The sequence below is a fragment of the Watersipora subatra genome, chromosome 4, assembly GCF_963576615.1.
Source record: "Watersipora subatra chromosome 4, tzWatSuba1.1, whole genome shotgun sequence".
NCBI lineage: Eukaryota > Metazoa > Bryozoa > Gymnolaemata > Cheilostomatida > Watersiporidae > Watersipora > Watersipora subatra.
This window is the reverse complement of record NC_088711.1, coordinates 1082260-1108107: the sequence shown is the minus strand read 5'-3', so window position 1 is coordinate 1108107 and position 25848 is coordinate 1082260. Positions and strand designations below refer to the sequence as shown.

The 25848-nt window shown below is 39.6% G+C and overlaps 1 protein-coding gene across 1 annotated transcript; it reads right to left on the bottom strand.

Moving 5' to 3' along the window:
• Positions 1–24699, bottom strand: LOC137392850 (collagen alpha-2(IV) chain-like). Its single transcript, XM_068079183.1, has 32 exons — positions 24525–24699; positions 22013–22197; positions 21242–21361; positions 20523–20657; positions 19860–19904; positions 19428–19553; positions 17951–17995; positions 17525–17587; positions 17256–17291; positions 16989–17034; positions 15951–15991; positions 13197–13328; positions 10180–10330; positions 7479–7601; positions 7239–7381; positions 6490–6619; positions 6208–6342; positions 5995–6099; positions 4732–4935; positions 4480–4629; positions 3916–4005; positions 3344–3492; positions 2976–3183; positions 2711–2857; positions 2508–2612; positions 2306–2410; positions 2030–2188; positions 1723–1941; positions 1386–1595; positions 1128–1279; positions 867–1001; positions 1–780 (listed from the first exon to the last, which is right to left on the bottom strand). Exons 1-32 carry the CDS (start codon positions 24577–24579, stop codon positions 520–522), a joined length of 4110 nt encoding a protein of 1369 aa, XP_067935284.1. The 5' UTR covers positions 24580–24699; the 3' UTR covers positions 1–519.
• Positions 24700–25848: the final 1149 nt, after the last annotated feature.

The window sequence follows — 25848 nt, the reverse complement described above, 5'->3', positions numbered from 1 at the left end:
CATTCCATAATATATTATTGATTGAAACTGTTCAAATAAAAATATATGTCCATGGGCACTACTAGAGCAATTATGGAAAAAGCAAAATTAGCTATACTAAATTCAATGTGACTGCAATTTAAAATAACTGACCAATCGAAGGAATAAAAATCTAGGTTGGCCAATCAGAAAAGTAGAAATTCTATAGCGATTCAGTCAAAGGAGCATGAATTATATGATAGTGCAGCCTATAGTTGAGAATGAGCAGCAGCTGATCTCTAAAACTATCAAAAGGTTCCTCAAATGTGGTGAGACAGAATTAATATCACAGTGAAAAAGATATCTAGGATACAATAAATGAGAAATTGAAAATTTGATAGAAGTTGTCAGCCTTCGTTTGAGGTTAGGCAACTACCTGTATGTCCTTAGCTAAGAAACTTTAATATTAATATACATAGTGAGGCATGCTGTGTGGTATATTTCAAATTTTATGTCCTTTTAAATGTGGTAGAGTATTTTTAGATCCAAGATTCTGGAAGCTCACAAATCCAACACTTCTTGTTGACACACGTTACACCTGCTGATCTTTTGTAGAGAAGATACACCCTTAAATGTCTGGCTCTGGCTGTGTGGTACCCAGTCTAGCTCTTTGGAGGCAACAAGCCAAAAGCTAAATTTATTGGAGTAGTAGTGGCAGGTGCCATGGCTACCGCACTCAATATATGGGTGGGCCTGGAACCGCTCCAAACATGAGCCGGCACTCATCAGCTGCTGTCCACCGCCTCCACTTCCTGCTGTGTGCTGTAACAGAAAGAAGCCAGTTTGAATTATTTCTCTGTTAACTGATATACAATGTTGTTTCCTGACAGGAGAATGTCTATACTTACCATGAAAAATGAGTAACCACTCCAAATGGCCTTCCAACCAACTGGACAGGCAGGAGTTTCAACTGTCTGGCTGTGAGTAGCCATTACCATTGACTGCACTTGACAAACTGCGCATCTTGAGATGTAGGGATAGACCTGTAACACCACGGAGCAGGTTACACAGCTATGCATAGCATTCTACTCAGAGCATAGAGGCATTGAGAGACATTAGCAGAGAGTTAAACAAGAAATTTAATTAGTATAAAGAGCTGAAACTCTTACATCGAGTCCTTCTACTGGCATCATAGTTATATCGAGACTTGTTGAGAGCCAGTAGCTGTTTCCTGTTCGACTGGCATATGTGCATTTTCCATCAATATTGCAGAACAAAAACGGCATTGGATTAAATGTTCGCAGACAACTGCTGGCTGTACCTAAATTAGAAAAGATACACATTTGTAAGGTAAAGTAAGGATAGCACAGCTATACTAGCTATAAAGTCCATAGACTGCACACACATCCGGGCAATAAGGAACTGACCGAGGTCTTGGGAAATTGCCCTCCCTCGTTCTTCTGTGTGCAACAGACTGTAGCCATCCCAGAGTTTAATGGAACCTTCTGGACACTGAGGAATGCGGTCGGATTGACTATGACGAGCTATTATATATGCAGAGGGACCTGGTAATCCAGCCATACCGATCATTCCTTTGTCACCAGGTATACCATCTGCACCAGGTGGTCCTCTAAGAGCTGCAATCGAAGGAAGCAAGCTGTGTAGAGCCATTTAAAAGCCAAACATCAGGCTAAGGGATGAATAATAGCCCTATGTCAACTCATATGTATGTGTGCAAAATCGCATTGAAGTCTGGTGGCTTACATTCTCCCGGCTCGCCTTTCTCTCCACGTTCTCCAACACCTGGCTCTCCTGGACGTCCAGGACCTCCTGGAAAACCTGGAATGCCTATCATGCCTTTTTCGCCTTGAGCTCCATCCATTCCTGGTAGTCCGATGAGACCAGGAAATCCATTATCACCTTTGTCTCCTTTAGGACCAACCACACCAGGTGGTCCATCTTTTCCTGGATATCCGTCGAATCCTATGAACAGCCAAACAAGAACACTAAACCCCCACCAAAGCACTAAAGATCCTTAGTTCATCCTTGACACGCGGTTCTCAAGGCTTACCTGGTGGTCCTAGTGCACCTTTCTCCCCTTTGTCTCCTGGAAAACCTGGTTGTCCTTGTTCACCGCTTGGACCAGGTAAACCGACACCCGGTTCACCTTTTCTGCCTTCTTTGGCAGGCGTTCCGGGAACACCGTGGTCTCCCTTGGCTCCCTTTTCACCTGCGAACAAGCAATTTTGTATCCCAATAAATAGTTTGGCTAGTAAGACTGAGACAAATATCACAGAAGCTTTCAGCTCGTTCTCAGAAAGTTTATCGTGAGAGGTTTATTTATTACCTAGCTCTCCCTTAACGCCAAGCGTTGCTTCCCCAGGTGCACCTTTCATGCCTGGCTCTCCCTTTACACCTGTTATTCCTGGTAAGCCAATAACTCCAGGTTCTCCTGCAAAACAGGAAAATGGTAACAAACTTTCTGTTTACTTTTTCATAGTTTCTCAACTGAAGGGGCTCTCAAATTGGAAGCAGTAAAGCACCATTACCTGTTATACCAGGGTCTCCTTTATCGCCCGTCTCGCCTTTTTCTCCAGCTACTGTTTCCCCGCTAGCCCCTTTTTCTCCATCATCACCCTTTTCTCCCTTGATGCCTGCAAAGTTGAGAATACGTACATCATTATATGTTATTATCTCACTCTTATGAATGCTAAAGAGTAAAAGGTTTATGGCACTCATTGTATCCACCTACTTTTGCCATTTTGCCCAATAATGCCAGGCAGTCCAGGTATACCGTTAGCACCAGGTGTCCCCATCATTCCCTTTTCTCCACGATCTCCTTTCTGTCCATCAATGCCAATGCCAGGAATGCCTATTTCACCTTGTTCTCCCTTCTCACCTAGTGATAACATGTCATAACATGTGATAACATGTGATACCATGTGATAACACATGATAACATGTGATCTAATGTTATGAAATAGGGTAGTTCTTGGAATTTATTTAGCGGATACTACCTTTCACTCCCGCTGACCCTGGAGTACCGGGCTCTCCTTTTGTCCCATCATTTCCTGTTTCACCGGGTGATCCTGGGCGACCCACTTCTCCATTGACACCAGGTTTACCTGGTTCTCCTTGAACACCAACTCGACCAGGCTCTCCAGTTTCTCCTTGTGGTCCAGTCGTACCAGGCTCACCTTTTATCCCCTTAGAGCCTTCAGGGCCCTAAACCGTCATGCAAAATGTTTGTTTTGTAAAAAGTTTATTCAACGACTAAATTGAACGACTAAATTGAACGACTAAATTGAACGACTAAATTGAACCACTAAATGTGCAATAATTTGAGTTTCACCAGAGATTATCTAAATTATCTGCCATAGCTTACCCTTTCTCCATTTATCCCATCCTTTCCATCTATGCCAGGAAATCCTATCTCACCCACTGCTCCAGTCATTCCTTTTTCACCAGGTTCTCCTTTGACACCAGGAACACCGACTCCATCTACACCGTCTCTTCCATCTTTTCCACTTTCTCCTGAGACACGCATACAGCTTGTCAACAACTTGTTACAACTACCATTTCAGAAGTTATCTTCTCAAAAGCGGTGATGGTTAATAGTGCAGCTGCATAGCTGACTGTTCAGAAATGATTCTCCTAGTAACTAGTATTAACTAAGCAAAACTAGTATTAACTTATCAAAACTGGTTGTTCAGCTGACTGTTCAGAAATGATTCTCCTAGTAACTAGTATTAACTAAGCAAAACTAGTATTAACTTATCAAAACTGGTTGTAACGTGATTTCTGATTTAGACTTTTTAGAGTTGAAACCATTATGACACGGCAAATAGATGACTTAACAAACCCAGCAAAAACAATCCTAATAACCCATAATCCTATGATAACTGAACCGTTGACAGCTTACATCTCTTTACTTCTCCACATAGTCGTTGGACCCACCTGGTGTTCCAGGATTGCCAGGTTCTCCTTTGCCTCCTGTTTTGCCATCATTACCACTTTTCCCTGGTTCCCCTCTTTCTCCGGGTAAACCTGTGAAATAGAGAATCAATAGAAAATCAATAGAGAATCAATAGAGAGTCAATAGAGAATCAATGGAGAATCAATGGAGAATCGATGGAAAATCAATAGAGGATCTATAGAGAATCAATATCGAATCAATAGAGAATCAGTAGAGAATCAATAGAGAGTCAATAGAGAATCAATATCGAATCAATAGAGAATCAATAGAGAGTCAATAGAGAATCAATAGAGAATCAATAGAGAATCAATAAAGAGTCAATAGAGAATCAATAGATAATCAATAGATAATCAATGGAGAATCAATGGAGAATCAATAGAGAATCAATAGAGAATCAATAGAGAATCAATAAAGAGGCAATAGAGAATCGATGGAGAATCGATAGAGAATCAATAAAGAGTCAATGGCCAGTATGCAGAGAGATACCATAAGCTAGAAAGACCTGAAGACTGGTTCGGTTTAGAGATTCTGCAAATTGCGCTCACCTTGCCATCCAGGCTGTCCAGGAGTTCCATCAATGCCTGGCTCTCCATCTCTCCCATCTCTTCCAGGCCTACCTTCCTCTCCTGGTCTTCCTATGAGTCCGGTATCACCTTTCACACCCTTTTCTCCTACTCCATCTCTACCCCGCTCTCCTGAAGTACACAACACTTTGGTGTCAACCCTGATGCATCAGAAATTTGAAATTTTGTTTCCAAATTTTCCCTATAAATGTGCGAGATTGTACATAGACTAACCTTGAACTCCGGGGCGACCTATAGCACCAGCATCACCTTTCTCTCCTCGCTCCCCAGACATCCCTTTTTCTCCTTCAGCTCCTTCAGGTCCTGGCTGACCATCCTCACCTGCTGGGCCAGGCTCACCGATACCAGGCAGCCCTTGCTCGCCTCTCTCGCCTTTCTCTCCTGAAGGACCTTCTTCACCAGAAACACCGGGTTCACCTAAAACCAAACAACGCGCCTAAATTGAACGTTTAAGAGAGTTACTTGATCAGCCCTTCGGCTACAACCTGCCGAATATTCTTGCTTGTTTTTTCTCTAGCAACTCAGTTGGAATTGATTAACAGTTAGTTACACACTCTAACAGAGTCAGTCTTTCTTAACCTTTTGTATCATCCCTATATTACATATGACATCACAGTCAACTGTAACTATGCAGAGCTGCCTGTAAAACAGGGTAAATTGTTGTTATTAGTCTTGTAAAATTTGTTGCTATAGTTGGCATCATATAACAAATGTGGAAAGTAGTTTGTTAGAGGAAGCAGGTTCCTCTAACAAACTACTTTCCACATTTGTTATAAGATGCCAACTATATATTCGATAAGTTTTGATATTCGATAGAAAGTTCATTTGTTAGTTTTGTACTGATTACAGTTTGTGAAACATTTAGCCAGGTTCCCTTGTTCTTTACACACGGAGGTAACAAATACCCAAATTCTAGAGAGAGTCTGCCCATAGTTAAGTTACACTCAACCCGCTTTTATGGCATCTATACAAGTCTAAACTGCTCTAAGTTGTTCATCCTTTTGTGGCATCTATACAAGTCTAAACTGCTCTAAGTTGCTCATCCTTTTATGGCATCTATATAAGTCTAAACTGCTCTAAGTTGCTCATCCTTTTATGGCATCTATACAAGTCTAAACTGCTCTAAGTTGTTCATCCTTTTATGGCATCTATACAAGTCTAAACTGCTCTGAGTTGCTCATCCTTTTATGGCATCTATACAAGTCTAAACTGCTCTAAGTTGTTCATCCTTTTATGGCATCTATACAAGTCTAAACTGCTCTAAGTTGTTCATCCTTTTATGGCATCTATACAAGTCTCAACTGCTCTAAGTTGCTCAACCTGTAAAATCTGTTGGACCAAATAAAGGCTCATAGTTTAATTTCTCTTTTTTGACTCGAATATTTTTAAAAATCACTCTAATGGGGATTTGTTGAATGTGAAATTTGTTGTTTCACACCCAACGAACAATTGCATTATGATTTTGTAGTATCTTACCCTTAGGACCGACAGTTCCAGGTACACCATCATCACCTTTGTCACCCTTTATACCATCAGTGGCAGTTCCAGGTTCACCTTTTGAGCCTTTCTCCCCATCAGTGCCTAAAGATAGAGAGTGTAGTACAATTAGCATGATCACTTGTTTCCAAGTCATTCAGGCTTGCAATGTGAAAGATATGGGCCTACGACCTGCCCTTTATTATTCCTTACCGTTTAAGCCATCCATGCCAGCTACGCCAGGCAAGCCATCTTCTCCTCGCTCACCTTTCATTCCAGGACCACCATCTTTGCCCGGCTCTCCGGGTATACCATCTGCACCATTTTCCCCCGGAGGACCTTGTTCTCCTGCAGCAGTGGTTGAGGGTTTACAAGTATTAAAGAATGAAAATGAATAATTTTGCATGCATTACACCTTTCAACCAGTCAACCTTTAAGTAATGAGCCATGAATTCTGCACAGGCAGCACCTACAGACTCATGCTGCTGTACCTACCGGAGCCACCTTTTTCACCCATAGCTCCTGGTTCGCCTTGAATTCCGGCTTCTCCTACTCCTGGATCACCTTTCTCTCCTTTAATACCTTCTGCACTTTCTGCAGGCAAGCCTGGCTCTCCTTTGTCTCCCTTAAAACAACAAATGAGTTTCTGTAAGAAAGCCAGTTAGCCATTAAGAATGATAAGACAATATTATGTTGTCCTTACAGGCCCTTCATCTAATATGACCTTTTCATTTTATCGCTCTTCTATTTCCACAAAATCTTACATAGTTTAAATTTTAAGATTTGCTGTTTGTCTATTTGCTAACTGTTTTACTGTTAGATGAACTGAAGGCTATCATCAGTAGAGAGTCCAACCTGAGTGACAAGCTCTAGCAGTCTGTCAATATTTCTTTTATTGGGGACAGCCTGATGAAAGGAAAGACCATATCCTTCAAACTGACAGCTGAAAGCTAAGTACACCCTATTCTTAAAACTATTTATAGAATTATCTTAATATTTTGTGTTGTCTTTTATAATTTAAATAACTATTTGCTACAACAGTACATGTATATATGTACATTTATATATATGCTTCAAGTTCTTTTTGTACTTTCCAAGCACAAACACATAAGATTATTATACCCTAGAAGAGGTAGTAAGTTCGGTTGTATTCCTAGTAGATTACCATCTGATTAGGGCAGCTTCAGTAAACCTATTTCATCTCATAATTAGGTTATACCAGCCCTTATTTGTAATGGGCTTACCTTAATGCTTTCACCTGGAGGTCCCTGGGCACCAGCATCACCAGTTTCTCCTTTAGGTCCAGTTATACTCGTTCCATTTACTCCAGGCTCTCCTCTTGGTCCTTCAAATCCAACACCGGGCTCACCTTGTGGTCCTCGTTCACCTTCAAATGACAGAAAACAGCACATATAGCTCTGAAAATGAGGAAGTCAAGTGAAATGTTCACTCGGGACTAATGTGTAGCAACTTGTATCAATTACCTGCTTCTCCTTTGTCACCGGCTGGCCCAGGAACTCCAGAACTTCCTGGTTCACCAGGGATCCCATCCTCTCCTGGTTCACCTTTTGACCCTGGCTCTCCAATGCTACCATTTTTTCCATCCACTGAATTAGCCAATAAGATGCTAAGATGCAACTGAAGACACCACGTGACTCACATCAACGGATACTCATTGTGTACAAAGCAAGCGGACCCTGGTGGACCCCCAAAGCAAGCGGACCCTGGTGGACCCCCAAAGCAAGCGGACCCTGGTGGACCCCCAAAGCAAGCGGACCCTGGTGGACCCCCTAAGAAACCTCAGGTGGACAGCTTAATGATTAGCTGTCAAACCTTGACACACGAAGCTGATCTGTTCTGAGATTTGCTTTGTCAATCAAAGCCTTTGCGTGTTGAAGAAAATATTCATAATAAATGTTCATCGTATTTTTGTATTTTGGTCAATTCAGTGCAGAACCAGAACTTAGTGATAAATAGATGAAGTGTTTACATATTACACCAAAACAAACTATAAAACTAGTTAATAATTAAATTTATAACGGTTTTATTGTTATCTTATTATAGACATGTGAAGAGAAATGTAGGTGAAACATTGTGTAGTAAACTTGGTGGTAGAGTGAGTGGTGGATATACTCAGCACAACTTATTTTATCTTACACTACTTTATCATACACTTGTACACTAGGTATTGTACACTAGGCATCATACACTTGTACACTAGGTATTGTACACTAGGTATCATACACTAGGTATTGTACACTAGGTATTGTACACTAGGTATCATACACTAGGTATCGTACGCTAGGTATTGTACACTAGGTATCGTACGCTAGGTATTGTACACTAGGTATAGTACACTAGGTAGTGTACGCTAGGTATTGTACGCTAGGTATTGTACACAAGGTATTGTACACTAGGTATTGTACACTAGGTATCATACACTAGATATCGTACACTAGGTATCATACGCTAGGTATTGTACACCAGGTATAGTACACTAGGTATCGTACGCTAGGTATTATACACTAGGCATCGTTCGCTAGGTATAGTACGCTAGGTATAGTACACTAGGTATTATACACTAGGTATCGTACGCTAGGTATTTTACACCAGGTATAGTACACTAGGTAGTGTACGCTAGGTATTGTACGCTAGGTATTGTACACTAGGTATTATACACTAGGTATCGTACGCTAGGTATTGTACACCAGGTATAGTACACTAGGTATCGTACACTAGGTATTATACACTAGGCATCGTACGCTAGGTATTGTACACTAGGTATAGTACACTAGGTATAGTACACTAGGTATCGTACGCTAGGTATTGTACACTAGGTATCGTACACTAGGTATAGTACACTAGGTATTGTACACTAGGTATCATACCCTAGGCATAGTATGCTTATAGCTTAAATTAACTCGATTTATATATATTCTTATTATCTTGTTATTTTTAATTTTATATTCGTAGTAACCATTTTCCTTCTGTTACTTGGTTGTAATGTTTAAAAAAATTCTAGATGACATACGCTAAAAATTACTTCATACGTGAAAACAAATATTTGTTCAAATTTACATTGTAAATGTGAAAATTCGCATGAAGAGGTGACCATAAGTCGAGGGCTGGTGGTACGACGAATCGCACCTTCATTCCAAGTTGTAGGCAGCACGCGAAAATAGAGGCAAAGCGGTATAGCTTCCATTTTCATTCATGCTTTGTGTCTAGAGTCGTGTCACACGAGTGCCGAACCGATTTAGGTTTGGTTTGTTTCGGAAGTTGTTTTACTTTGGTTCGGCTAAGTCAAACGGCATCCGAAGTCACTTCGCTTCTTAGATACCATATGTATGGAGACAGGACACTGTTTCATTGGTAGTTTTTATGTATTTGAGCTAAATATTTTTATTGTAAACAAAAAACTTTGAGGAACAATTATTAATTATAATTACGCAGCAGATTTATCAGAAGATCAGTCAGCTGCTCAAAATAAATCACTCGAGACAAAGATTTTGCCAACCCTTCCCATCAACATAATTATATTTTTATTAACATATGAATGTTTTTCTATGCTGAGTACATAACAAACAAATACAGTCTTTATCATAGTATTGTGGTTTTACATATAAATAAATCAGTCAACGATTCTTCATCAGGATGAGTATGACACATTACTTATATTCTACACAAAAAATAATCACAACCATTCTCTTACATTTATGCACAACTTAAGTGCAACATCTTACATTTATGCAACACAATAACAAGTCCGGGTGAGCCTTGTCGTAAATTGCTTCATGTTGTTTACTTAATGAAATAAAAGTATCGTCCCATTTCTTTTTTAACTTTGCTCATATGCACATAAGGAGAAATGTGACGCGGGCTTGCTAGAATTTTAATCAGCCAAAAAGAGCAAGGGTTCGGCCACGAAATTTCGAGCAGGACCGAAATGGTTCGTTTTGGCCAGAAATGTCTTTGGCCGAACAGTTTACAACTGACATTGACGTCATTTTGCGTCATTTAGTTTGTTTCGGCTCTCGTGTGATCACCCCTTAGGACTATGGGTATTTAACTACAGTATGTTGTAATCCTAGCCTCTACTAGTCATGTTACCGCCCACTAAATGTGGTAACGAAGTTCTGGCAATGACAAATACAAATTTTTTTTGTATGTTTTCTTTATACTTACCACCATCAAGTCCAGTCATTCCTTTCTCTCCTACAGCACCATCTTTTCCAGCTGCACCAGGTAGACCGTCTTCGCCTCTGTCTCCTTTCATGCCTGGCTCTCCTACACCAATTGGCCCCAGAGCACCTTTTTCTCCCTTGACAGATTCTCCCTAGTTAATATAAACATATGTGCACTTGCCTGTACATGCAGGGGTTGCACCTACCTTTGCTTACTGCGGTTATACTTGCCTGTACAAACAACGGTCACACTTGCTTGTAGAAACGTAGTTACACCTGCCTGTACATACAGGGATTCAATCTGCCTGTACATACAGGGATTACACCTGCTTGTACAAACAGTTGTTACACCTGCTTGTACATACAGGAATTACACCTGCCTGTACATACAGGGGTTACGCCTGCCTGTACATACAGGGGTTACGCCTGCCTGTACATACAGGGGTTACGCCTGCCTGTAAAAACATATTGTATTATTATACAATTATCATGTTGTTATTATTATATTTGAACATTTAAGTACTGTTTTTAACATGTCTTATCTATTTTCTTCTGCAGATCAGATGTATTTTACAATCACTTACTACAGTCTGAGACAATTACCATCAATAACTCATATACATCCAAACATGCTGAATGTAGAAGATTGGATTTTGCAAACAGTTTTCCTCTTTCATATAGTTGAATAGCAAAGCAGGCTGTTGCCACTATTCCATATCATGTAGCCAAAGTTGCCACTTTTCCATATCATGTAGCCAAAGTTGCCACTATTCCATATCATGTAGCCAAAGTTGCCACTATTCCATATCATGTAGCCAAAGTTGCCACTATTCCATATCATGTAGCCAAAGTTGCCACTATTCCATATCATGTAGCCAAGGTTGCCACTATTCCATATCATGTAGCCAAAGTTGCCACTATTCCATATCATGTAGCCAAAGTTGCCACTATTCCATATCATGTAGCCAAAGTTGCCACTATTCCATATCATGTAGCCAAAGTTGCCACTATTCCATATCATGTATCCAAAGTTGCCACTATTCCATATCATGTAGCCAAAGTTGCCACTATTCCATATCATGTAGCCAAAGTTGCCACTATTCCATATCATGTAGCCAAAGTTGCCACTATTCCATATCCTGTAGCCAAAGTTGCCACTATTCCATATCATGTAGCCAAAGTTGCCACTATTCCATATCATGTAGCCAAAGTTGCCACTATTCCATATCATGTAGCCAAAGTTGCCACTATTCCATATCATGTAGCCAAAGTTGCCACTATTCCATATCATGTAGCCAAAGTTGCAACTCGAAAGTAAAACTCTCTTCATTAGCATTCAAACTAATTGATACAGAGATCATATTACAAGTAGATGCTGATAGCCTTTGAAATACAGTCTGATTGACTTTAGTCATAACTTATAGAAAATTCTGAGCAGTTCCACTCATTTTTATGGTTTAATTCTGGAAGCAGAAATATTAGTAATTGTTTACAGATGCAGTTGTAAGAGAGATTACCATAGGTTGTTAACAGATGCAGTTGTAAGAGAGATTACTATAGGTTGTTAACAGATGCAGTTGTAAGAGAGATTACTATAGGTTGTTTACAGATGCAGTTGTAAGAGAGATTACCATAGGTTGTTTACAGATGCAGTTGTAAGAGAGATTACTATAGGTTGTTTACAGATGCAGTTGTAAGAGAGATTACCATAGGTTGTTTACAGATGCAGTTGTAAGAGAGATTACCATAGGTTGTTAACAGATGCAGTTGTAAGAGAGATTACCATAGGTTGTTCACAGATGCAGTTGTAAGAGAGATTACCATAGGTTGTTAACAGATGCAGTTGTAAGAGAGATTACTATAGGTTGTTTACAGATGCAGTTGTAAGAGAGATTACCATAGGTTGTTTACAGATGCAGTTGTAAGAGAGATTACCATAGGTTGTTGACAGATGCAGTTGTAAGAGAGATTACCATAGGTTGTTTACAGATGCAGTTGTAAGAGAGATTACCATAGGTTGTTAACAGATGCAGTTGTAAGAGAGATTACTATAGGTTGTTTACAGATGCAGTTGTAAGAGAGATTACCATAGGTTGTTTACAGATGCAGTTGTAAGAGAGATTACCATAGGTTGTTTACAGATGCAGTTGTAAGAGAGATTACCATAGGTTGTTTACAGATGCAGTTGTAAGAGAGATTACCATAGGTTGTTCACAGATGCAGTTGTAAGAGAGATTACCATAGGTTGTTAACAGATGCAGTTGTAAGAGAGATTACTATAGGTTGTTTACAGATGCAGTTGTAAGAGAGATTACCATAGGTTGTTTACAGATGCAGTTGTAAGAGAGATTACCATAGGTTGTTGACAGATGCAGTTGTAAGAGAGATTACCATAGGTTGTTTACAGATGCAGTTGTAAGAGAGATTACCATAGGTTGTTAACAGATGCAGTTGTAAGAGAGATTACTATAGGTTGTTTACAGATGCAGTTGTAAGAGAGATTACCATAGGTTGTTTACAGATGCAGTTGTAAGAGAGATTACCATAGGTTGTTTACAGATGCAGTTGTAAGAGAGATTACCATAGGTTGTTTACAGATGCAGTTGTAAGAGAGATTACCATAGGTTGTTTACAGATGCAGTTGTAAGAGAGATTACCATAGGTTGTTTACAGATGCAGTTGTGAGAGAGATTACCATAGGTTGTTGACAGATGTAGTTGTAAGAGAGATTACCATAGGTTGCTGACAGATGTAGTTGTAAGAGAGATTACCATAGGTTGTTTACTTACGGTTTACATTGCCTAGTATGGCAGAGACAATTGCACATTACGATTGCTGTTTGTGAATTCATGCAGTGCAAGGATTCTCATATCATACCGTTACCAAGCAATATTGTCATGTTAAATACCGTTACCAAGCGATATTGTCATGTTAAATCTACAACACCTCAGCAAAGCTGCTTCTTACTTTTCAGTCAATGCGCTGTTGTGTTGGACTACAAGAGTTGTGTAAACTTACAGGCTCTCCTTTAGGACCAGATTCTCCAGGCTCTCCTCGGTCTCCCCTAACAGAATCACCAGAATCGCCTTTTCCTCCAGGGACACCAATCTCACCCTTATCACCTTTTTCTCCGACCATTCCTTTGGGGCCCTGAATCAAATTATCAGAAGAGCTAAACTCCAAACGAGACCTTCCCATGTGTGTTGGCTATGCTCACCAAGGAAATACATGATCTCTTCATGAAACATTTAAACTAAACAGCTTGTAGGATACAGCATTGAAGAAGCCTTCATTTTAGTAGGATGAACTATGGTAACATATATGTCAGTGATACAAAGAGTTGTCCGCTCTTGCCATAACGCTACTATAGCCCAGCTCAAAGACTATGTGCCTCAAACGCACAGGGTGCGATTGTCCAAACAAATTTGTTACATTAGATGAGGAGACAACTCCCAATGTTGTATAATACTGAGCTTAATTAGTATTTACTAGATTTAGTAAAAAGCATTAACCAAGCATTCGGTGAATACATCAAAAAACTCCTTATTGCAATGTGTTGGCGCAAGCAAGAATGTGAGCAAACAACTTGTTAAAATAACACAACTCCTAAGTTATATTATTAATATTCCAGTAATGCGTAGATATACAGTATACATGTACGCATGGAATACAACTGTTCACCACCACATTTGCTGGTAATTGCCGATTTTGGGAAAATTCAATTTCTAACATTTAAACATTTGCAGCTTTTCAAAATTATTTCTATTTGTGTTTTAATCGCCATGCGGATTAATGTGTAATTTATTGCTTCCAAAAAAAACCGGGTAGCTTTCGTCAACACCCAATCAAAAATAACAAAAATGGCATATGTTGGTGATTGAGCAATTTTTGTAAGCTCACTTCTCATATGTAAATTTATTTTTCACTAGTTATCGTTAGATCGTTGTGCCGTCTACCAATCAAGTTATTACACGCTAGTTCAGGTCATTTTGTTAGTAAACTACTAACATTACTGTTTAATTATTAATTAAAGCATATAATATTAAGTCATAATTAAAGCTAAGCGCATTTGTATTTAAATGGATTTGTAGAGAGGTCAAACATATAAACAGAACTAGTGCTATCCAATAGTCTTATTCATAGGAATCCTTGCTCGCAAAAACAATATGTTACATTTTGTAAACATTAACACTCCTATTACAAGCTACCTTGTTTTCCGATAAACACTTTGAGAAAAGTTAAGCAAACTCTTGCTCGAGCTAGTTCTAAATTTTGTTAATGTTCTTCACTAACTCTTGCTGATGCTGCCTCTCCTCATGTTGACTAATGTCGTTCTAATATCTCTGCCAATTTAGCTTTATAGCGTAACTATACAAGTGTTGAGCTATGAAGGTTGTATTAGGTTTTAATAATCTTTGAAAATTTTTAAAAGTAAAAAGTCTCTGCTTGACTTTTTACGTGCAGAGGCTAATAAATACAGATAGAATTAATAGATGGTACAATGTTATACTGTATCAGGGGTTGATGGTTATAACAAACTTAGAGGTGTAATTTTATGTCTCCCATCGGATGCAATACAGCGGTTCACATACCGTAAATATGAGAACTATGAAAAGTCTACCCTCACCACTACCAACCAAGACAAGTGTATGGGTTAAAAATATGCACATATCTCAAGAAAGCCATAGTTTTAGCTTTCTAATTTCCAAATCAACTTAACAGAGCCTGAGTGAGGCTCTCTATTCCCAGTAATTACTTCTAGACCACTTGTAGCTGCTAGTACAGTACACTCTAACGCTGCCTCACACACTCTAACGCTGCCTCACACACTCTAACGCTGCCTCACAAACTCTAACGCTGCCTCACACACTCTAACGCTGCCTCACACACTCTAACGCTGCCTCACACACTCTAACGCTGCCTCACACACTCTAACGCTGCCTCACACACTCTAACGTTGCCTCACACACTCTAAAACTGCCTCACACACTCTAACGCTGCCTCACACACTCTAACGCTGTCTCACACACTCTAACGCTGCCTCACACACTCTAACGCTGCCTCACACACTCTAACGCTGCCTCACACACTCTAACGCTGCCTCACAAACTCTAACGCTGCCTCACACACTCTAACGCTGCCTCACACACTCTAACGCTGCCTCACACACTCTAACGCTGCCTCACACACTCTAACGCTGCCTCACACACTCTAACGCTGCCTCACACACTCTAACGCTGCCTCACACACTCTAACGCTGCCTCACACACTCTAACGCTGCCTCACACACTCTAACGCTGCCTCACACACTCTAACGCTGCCTCACACACTCTAACGCTGCCTCACACACTCTAACGCTGCCTCACACACTCTAACGCTGCCTCACACACTCTAACGCTGCCTCACACACTCTAACGCTGCCTCACACACTCTAACGCTGCCTCACACATTCTAACGCTGCCTCACACACCCTAACGCTGCCTCACACACTCTAACGCTGCCTCACACACTCTAACGCTGCCTCACACACTCTAACGCTGCCTCACACATCCTACCAATCATCGTAAAATTTTTCTACCTAAAGCGATTGTAGCCTTAGTTAGATTGATGGAGGATGGGCTCGAGCCAACTCGCCCACTAGGGTAAGTAGGGACTCACTAAAAATATTGACAGAGACCAAAACGTAAATGGTAAGGAGAGCTGATGAAATGTACCATCGAGGCAGTGCAGACATGACAAACTGCTGGATAGAAAGTAGATTAATATACTCACCATTTCTCCAGGTTCTCCTTTTATCTGTGTTACATCTAAAACTGCACACAAAGCAAGAGAGTTAAACTACCCATTTAGAGCATATCTCATAGAGCATTCATAACATAGAGCTAAGGCGTATAGCCAAGCTTCTATAGCCCAAATATTCATATCACAAAATCGTATAATACGCATAAGCTTGGATAAACAACTGACTTCATTTCAGTGCCTGTTTGTTAAGCTTTTTGTGTTGCCTGTTGATAAACTTTACCAGTATAAAATTTTCATGATGGCGCATTCAAAATTTTATTCAAGTGATTATAAGGTAAAAAAGATTCTCACTCTAATGCTAGGTCTTCTAATAAACTTATGCAAAATTTCAGCATTTAATAGCTTTAAAAGAAATTTTAGGAGCCACTTGTTAAGCCTAGATTAATCAAAGCCAGCTTACTACTCAAATTTCAATGAAATATGCCAAATATGTCAACTTACTAGCCAGAAATTGCCAACTTCTGTGGGCCCAGCGCCACGGCTAGCTGCAGCCTACTGCCCATGTAGGCTTCATCATGCTTTAGTATGTAGGAATTAAGCTTTCGTTCATTTTTTTTTCATCTAGTCAATATTGTAACTATATCTCAGTTTTTGCTTAATGTTATATTTGTATTGATTGATGAAATAGAACACACAAAACAAAGACATTTAGACATTTAGACAACAGCCAAGGCCGTGTTTTCCACTATGACATGGGATGACTTGATTCGGTAAGAACAAGTCTTGGATAAACTGGTTTATTTTCAATGTGCTCATAAAAAATTATGTATTTTTGTTAGTATTAACTAATCTATGAATAATGGCTTGTTATCGAATCTCGAATAATCGAATCTAACTGGAATTGGCTGTCAGCAATAACTATATATATATCATTTTCAGCAATATATTTGACTTTTATTTGACCTTGATGCTCTTGATACTTGTCAAGGACATAATATGTCCTTGACATTATACAGCAATAACTAACATCTTGAACCTCCATTTCTTAGGCATATTCATATCACTTACCCCCTTTGTTCCCAATGACAAGGCCTTGACAACTGCACGCATCTCCCTGTAATAGAGTTACTCGCTTAGTTTGAGTTTAGCTCTGATAAGTTTATACTCTATATAGTTGGAGTTGTCCCACTCTTTTTAACAGCAAAAATCAAGCGTTACTTCTGCTTATACAGCTAATTATAGAACTCAGGTGTGAACACCAGCACCCTATTTGCACTTGAGCATGCAGACATGCATCGCAGACGGTCATATACTCTAACCAAATACCAGTCTCACCTTCTCTCCAGATTCCCCTTTGCCTCCTGGGATCCCCTACAATAAACGTAGTAATTACGTATCTGTCAATCACTCAAGGCCCAGTTTACAATCCAAGAGAATGATGCACAATGAGAATAGAGGCAATAAATTTGAGCAGACATGCTGCCTTTTCAGGCTGTTTCGCACCAGTCTTACCAGGTTTCCTGCAGACAGCCTTGTAGTAAAGCGCAACAATGACAAACAGACAAACAGACATAATAGCTTACGCAACTAGTTTAAGATCTCACCGGAATTCCATCGCAGCCAGGGTTGCCATTGACTCCAGGAGGGCCCTGCTGTCCATCACGACCCTAGATAATGTAAAGTATACGCTATACCAGGTATATAATAGTCCTGCTATGCTATACTACATGTAAGATCTGAGTGTTCTGCCTTCGCAGAGATATAACCTTCTCTAATATCTGAGTGATGTCCAATAAACTGGCACATATAATGACCATTGAGCATCTAATAAGACATCAATGTAAACCAACATCGTTCCTATATATCTCACTCTAATCTATCTCACTTCATCTCTTCACTGAGTGAAGCAGAGGCAAAATATTGTATACATGTTTTCTAATGGTTTTACTGAATGGAGGAGACAACAAAATTATATGTGGTTCGTTAAATAGATCAACTATCAGCCAAGTAAATGGATGGTATGAACTCACTGCTGTCCCATCTTTTCCAGGAATCCCGGCTAGCCCTCTGGTGCCCTGTAAGCGCGCAAGAGAAACTATGTGTGTGACATACATAACAGGGGATTTGGGACAGCAAACAGATTGAGCTGGATGGACTTTGCTACAAGTGTTGAAACAATTTACATTTAGACAAAATGACTCCAAGCTGTTTTTAGCAATGTCTTTCCCTTCCAATATAGCTGACAACAAGAGGTGACACATCGTAACACGCCGACCTGAAATACCGAGAGGGAAGGGCACGGCTAATTAAGGTCATTAGTTTTATCATTCCCTTTTCGACCACAGAGGACAACTGTTGTATTTTATCATCTACATATCAGGTAGATGACTAGAGGTCATTGTGTAGTATCACTGAATGACCTACTCTCTACTTAGAATGCAAGACCCTTGCAGCGCTCTACTTCTGTTATCGGAGGCAGGCAACTCATGCCACTTCCTCCTCAGCCTCAGCTCATGTCAAACAACTCTGTCAAGTGCGTCAACTTCTTTAGTTCATCTCAGAATATTCACAACACAGCCACATCACACACAAACTTGCTAGGTTTTACCCCTCAACTCTATATCAGGATTTCTCTCTTTTCGGCTGAGCAGTATGTAAGACGTTTGGTAGAGTCTAGCCTCGGATCATAAATACTGCTATATTTAGCCCGGTCTTTTTAAGACTTGTAGTGGCTAGAATAAACTCAACTGGTGTTCTGTTTGGTGTCTTCTAGTCTTATAGTAAATATACACTAAAGAATCACATACAAATGTGTCGAGTGAAAGGGAAGGGTGGCAGTTGTTAGATATCAGAGGTGACAATCTGCAGCGGACTGCAACAGCCTAGACAAGCTGTTGATAAACATAGTGCTAAAATGTACAAAATTCTGTTTGAGCAGTGCAAATGGCTGGAGTGAGTTATGTTATGGTTGAGCAGTGCAGATGACTGCAGTGAGTTATGTTATAGTTACGAGAAATGAATAAACAATGCCCGCCATAAATCATGCCTATACAACTGCTGTTTGGTTCACCAGACGGCTCTTCAACTCCTTGGTTAAACATCAATCTTGCCTCATTTTAAGCAATTTTGATAAGGTTAATGAGGGAGAAGGGGCAACTGTTTTGTCTTCCTACATTTCTACGCTAATTATTGGCCGATTTGAACCATAGCGTGTCTAACTGCCTCCAATATGAATTGTTATACAATGGCAGCTTTACCGGGTGTCACTGAAAACCCGGAAGAACCCTCAATCAATGATGCCTAATTATATCAAACCAAATCGAGGATAAGGCAACTCCGAATAATTATCTGATGAGTTATAAAATGTAGTAAACAGTTGCTATTGCACTGTCTACTTAGAGCTTTGATGCCAAAACAGCCTTTAAAACATGAATGTTCTAAGGAATGCAAGTGCGGTGCAACATGAATGCAAAAGGAAACGCAAGGCTTGTGTCATGTACTACTAACCCTGTATCCTTGTGAACCACGCTCTCCTTTCTGTCCAAAGTCCCCTTTCTCACCTCGCCTGCCCACTTCTCCAGGAAAACCTATGGGCCCAGGAATACCTTGAGCTCCCTCCGGTCCAGCAACACCCTATGACATCAATCATACTGCTGTTTTATTAGGCAGACAACGCAGACACCTGATACCCGGACAGGAACACAAAATTTCAAACAGCAACTGGTGAGTCATTAATTTGACAAGAGTCTCAACCAGTTCTGTCTGCATAACAAGCAGTGCAAGTGCTTCTATTCTATGAGTTAAGAAAGTAGGAATGGTACTTTAATAAGCAGAGAAAGCACATGGAGACACTTATATGTAAATGACAAGCATTGCAGGTTCTGACATGAGCATTACAAGTGTTTCATGCTCATTTATAAGTTTGTTTGAATTACTTACAGGAATCCCTCTTGGCCCAGATACTCCGGCAGGTCCTTGAAGTCCCTGAAATATTTGATATGAGTCATTCCTTATTTCAAATTATCTTTCATGACCAGCGGTGATGCGACACATGACGTGACGTAGCGGTGATGTGATACATACAGCGTACTCCTAACAGTAAATAAGGCTCGCAAGACAAGTGCTCGTCAAATGCATCCGACAGTTTGCTAGTCAAAATAGGGTGAGCGGTGAGAACGAGAGAGGAAAAGAGTAAAGGGAGTCAGCAAGCAGCAACGGAGAATTGCACTTAGCGCTGATTAACACCGTGCAGATTGAGAGGCTAAAGTGCCTGATATGTTTATATGTTGACACGTGGGCTGTCTGATAGTTTACTCTAAGAATGTCAGAGTAGTTTGACCTGATACCTCACGAGAGACTCGGAGTGGAAACCTATCCTTTGAGAACACACAATATCACAGAGTTAGAGTGTCTCTTACGCAGCCTCCTAAACATTGTCTATAAGTATTAACCAATTTTGTCTCTACAAGCTAAGACTCCTACCTACCGTCACATACCGTGAGATGTCACAACTTTAATTCAATTCAAGCAAATTCAGCATAAAATGTATCTTTTTGATCCATGGCCTTCGCCTAAGTGTAGGTGTATACGAGCAAAACCTACTTGTGGTCCATCAAAACCAGGAGGCCCAACATCTCCTTTCTCGCCCATTTCCCCCTTGAGGCCACGCATTCCTTCTTCTCCTGGCCTGCCAGTGTACCCTCTCTCACCTTGATTGCCGGGTATACCCTGCACCCCCTACATAAGAAGAAAGGCTTATGCAGCTCCTAGATATCTAGTCATTGTGTTATGGCTCAAATGGCCTGACGAGGTGTGCTCGTCTTATCGCACCTCAACCAACTGTTGTGTGTGTATGCATTTCTCCAGAAAGCATTTTATATACAGACACAACTGAAATCATGTCAAACCATTACCTCTATGCTTACTTACAAAAAGAATTTGCTATGAAAATCTAAAATGCATCGTTTAAATAAATGACACAAACCATCTGAGCTCATCAATGAAATATTCCTACACTAAACAACAATTTTCTGTGTGTTAAAAAGATCTCTTGAAAAAAAAATTATTGTAGATGATCTGGAACCTCTTTAATATGGCTTGTTCAGAAGCGAAGCTATGCTCCAGGAAACGCAATAATATTTTGTACTGTATTCGTAACACCTTAGACAAAGGCAGAGGGCCAAAGGCTATATGCGATCTGACATAAGAGCCTCTTAGCCAGTGTTAATTGGATAATCACACTTGGCTTTAGAGAGATACTCAGAAAGCAGTAAGGTGTCTTCCTTTGGTGCCTAGAGCCAGCCATCTGCCCCGATACTCACCCTGTCCCCTTTCATGCCCACACATCTGCAGCCACCAAGGCACTGCGTGGTCTGTTTTCCCTCGGTCACATTTCCAAAAGGAGCATTGGTGGTAGTAGTATCTAAACCATAGGTCACATTCTAAAGAAGGCAAAACATTCATTACAAATTTTACGGGAGTCGTTTGCTCTTATGTCGTGAATAGTTAAGAGTTTATTGTTTCTTTTCTATTCTGATATAATGATTTTTAAATAAATTAAGTTCTTGTAAGCGATGTAAACAAAAACTGCTGACATATTTAATAGGTCAACAGGTCATACGCAACAGCGGCAATGGCACGTGCCTCATTGGCTTATTACCTTAAATAACAAAAAATATAGTTCACTGTCTGTACGATAAATAAGTCGGGGAAGTCGGAGAAGTCGGGCAGCACAATTAACATTTGTATCACAGGAAGAAGATAATAAAAAAGTGCCAAACTGTTGATGGACAGAAGTAAAACAGACAGCGAAAGAAAAGCCGTGTCAATTTAAAATCTTGACTTAAACAATGAAGCGGTTAGAGCCAATTATCTTGATGCTAACGAATGGAACGTGACAGGTGTCCTCAGGTGTTTGCAACTCATCGCAAACGAGACGACTAAATTACCCAAGTTTGCGTAATGTAGTACCTTGGAGTGAAAGCAAATACAGGCAGTGCGGGGGCGCGCATAAGGACCTATCGCTGTCCACTCTCTCTTTTCTTTTTTACTATTATTGGCCTAATTAATTCTTACTGAGTTTCTGTACTCACCTCAGACGATGTCGGCCAGCTCACACCGTCAGGTAAATCTCCTCTACTCGGAAAGTAGTCTTCATTTGCTTCCTTAAGCACGATCCCTTCGGGCTCATCGAGTGAAGTTTTGACCGTTTCTATTTCGGCAGGAAGCTTTAAACTGGGCTCATCATCTCCAGACCAGAAAGCAAAACTTGATGCTCCTACAAGATATCGATAGGCCCAGTGCTTACAAAGTCAGCAAGCACCGAAATGGCTCCCCATTCAATGATCTCTTCAAGTTTTCATCTTAAAGCTATATCGGTTATGCGTGTACTAAGCAATTTGATAACCTGAATGTGCTTACTATAAAGACCAAGTATGACAGAAATGAACCAATAGTCGGGCTGGATATCAGCGATAATTGTACTCCGCCATTTGCCACAATCTTCAACAAATAGTGGAGTGCAACTGTTTTTCAGCGGTTAAACATTTTCCATATATGGTCTTGTGCAACTTGACTGACCATTTCTAGGCTATTTAAGTTTTTTATAATTAATCATTGGAAGCAATTGGATTCATTGAGTTGTAGTTCCTTTGTACTGTCCGCTCTTCCGTGTAGAATTTATATTTGCTTATGCTAAAAGTAAAAAGAATCGTGCATCGCGAAACGCCCTTGTAAACAGATAATTCCTATAATGATGTGTATTATCTTTTTCTAAAGATGGCAGACACATAAACACAGGGTTATGTTTTTGTTTCTTAGAATGTGGCGTATCTACTGCAGGGTATCAACCATTTCTACCGACTGCGGGTAACTAGCCTTACACTTACATAAATACCAATATAATGAAATATAATATACAGCATTGCATAATATAATACGATTTAATATAATGTAGGTAATGAGCTAATAGTTGAAGCTTTTCATAAGTTATATATCTTTGTTATCACGTCAAATGAATTTGGTGGTGAGATTAAAAACTACACACTGTTGTTTTAAAATGTTACAATAGCGGAAATCAGCAAAAGTAAAAACAGGTTTAAAATAGGGTGGTAAGGCACAGCCCCAGCAATCGCTTGTATACTTATGACCAGAGTCTCTAATGATTATAGATTAACGGCTAAAGGTTGCAAAAACCCAAAAACTAATGAGAATAAGACAGGAGCTGCTCTGTTGACGGCAGCAGATACGCAGAAGGGCCACATGTTAGGAAATATAATATTGCAGAGGATGGCTGACAGTCATCACCGGATAGATTCAGTTAATGATCACTTCGGAAATACCAGCTGCATAGCATCGACTCACAAACATAAACGCATAGAAAAGAAGAGATAAAGCCATTGTATGATCACATTACACGATCAAATGTGTGGCGACTTCAAGTGGACCACCGAATATGCTTGTATTGAAAGGACATACATAGATATCTATTGAAATCTAGGCGTGGGCCTTGATGGTTTAACATAAAATACATATAAACCAGCTAGAGCAGGAGTAGGGAACCTATGGCTCTCGAGCCATATGTGGCTCTTCTGATGATTTCATCTGGCTCTTTGATAAATCAGTGGAAAAAATAATCTATAATTTTGCTGTTAATTTAATTAACATAATAATAAAAATAATACTAAAATTACAGTAACAATAAACAGAATAAAAGATAATGTCCATTTAATAAAGATATGTTTTCATTTGCAACTTTTTGATGTGGCGCACGCAGCAGAGAGCTTTCTGTACACCGCTGTACGCTTTGACCATGTTTGGCTCTAGATATGCACGCGAGCAGTCATCCGCACACATGAAGAATATTAAGATGAACCTGCGGTCACGTTTAACAGATGGAGACCTAAATGTCTGCATAAAGCTGAACCTCCCCAAGTATCAAACGGAGTACAAAGCTATCAGCAAATGCATGCAGCATCAGAAATCGCATTAATAGTAAGAAGTACTTTTTATAATACTTTTATTAAAATGTTGTTGTTCAAAATAAATCCAGTTATTTTATAGTCTATAATTGCTCAGACATACTAAATTTATTGGTCTTCCTTTTCCATTTTATGTTTTCGAGATTTAAAATATACATACTGCCCTTCTAGAATTAAATTTTGAAACATGTGGGTTTTATAGCCCTCTCAGTCAAAAAGGTTCCTGACCTCTGAGCTAGAGGTTGAGGCCTCTTAACCTTGTCAAGGTTCCATGAGCTCATACTGACTGGCTCCCAAGTTTTCTATGTTAAGTTATTTTAAAGATAATGATGATTTAGCTCTGTTTACAAGATAACAAAATTTCAGTTAAAATTTGATTTGTAGGAATTGAAGATAATTTTCTACTATTTAACTAAAATCCGCTGAATTATAAAAATTTATAGCAAAGGAAATAGAAATTTAAAACAATTTCTCTTTTAGATTAGATTGGTTTAAATTATATGCTTTGATTTTTATTTTTAAAAAATCATGACGTACCCTAAGACCATCCACTTAACAACGATTACAACGGTAACAAGTATGAATACATAAAATGAAGGTTGCTGGAAGTAGTACATAGACTTACCCCTAGCCAGAGAGAGACTGAACAAAAAAGAAATGAGGATGTAGCTCCTATGCATGACTGTCTCAGAAGGGTCTGACGTTCTCGCTGGACAATGATTATGAGATGGCCTGAGTGAACACCAACCGATCCGCACCTTGCAGCTTCACTAATCCATATAACGAGTAGAATCATGCGAGAATCGACCTACGATCTAGAGCCTTTCGCTGTCTAGGTGAAAGTAATTAAACATAAAAAATTAGCAGACGTTCTAAAAAGTCAGCGAGGTTCCCCCTAGAGTATTTATGGACTAATCTAATCTAAGAAATTGTCAATTAGGCGTGCTATAATATAATAGACATTTGTTTGAATCAAAATTATTAAAATAAATTTGTTAAGCATCTTGCACTATAATTTGGGTAAGTATTATGCTTTGTCAAGGTCGAACTCCAACATCAGGGTGCAGCTTTCTGAAGTACATTTAATATCAAAGTAGATCAATGTAGATCAAAGTACATTAAAGCTAGATGCTAGTTAAAAACCTCTAACTGTTTTTGAGATGATAGGGTGAATATATAATGCATAGCCAGTGATTTTAATAAAACACAATATTTAAATTTTTACTTCAATCAGTTTTATCTGCGAGGTTAATTTATATAAACTAAATTTTGTCATATTCTATTTTCCGGTTTAGGTAAAATATGCTTACACGCAGTCCTGTCTTTATTGGCAACAAAGGACAGACAAATTACCTCGCCTTGATCATACCCTGGGAGAAACTCTATAGACAGCAGATCACAAACATCCCTGCATTATAATACAGGAAGGGAAGAGGCTTTCACATAATGAGGCGGTTGTTTAACAGAGGATTTATTCAGTGCTATTATATCATATGGTATGTGACGGAGGGCAGTGAATGGACGGTAGTGGGTACACAGGCCGGTCTGGATAGCATGAAAGATCAGTCCATAGAGGTAGTGTGTATGATGATACACTGCGGCTAATTATATCCAAGGACACAAAGGGCTTGTTAGAAGGCTGCAAGGCTGTTCTCGCGTCATCAGTCTAACTCCTATGTCATGGCCAAAGGCAGCCGTATACGAGATAGTGATTCTACATAGAATACGTTCTTTCCTCACCAACTACCATGGCTAGTTGGATCTGCGTTACTTCTTAGCACAACGTCTCATCTGAAGTTGTATCCACTTGTCACATCAGCTTGCCAGCTCAAGCGATACACTGAACGACAGCCTTTGAGCTTGTGTTTCATTCCTTCTTGCACGACAAACAATCGCAACAAGTTTATATTATGAACTTTTTAAAACAATGCGACTCGTTTGTAACAAAA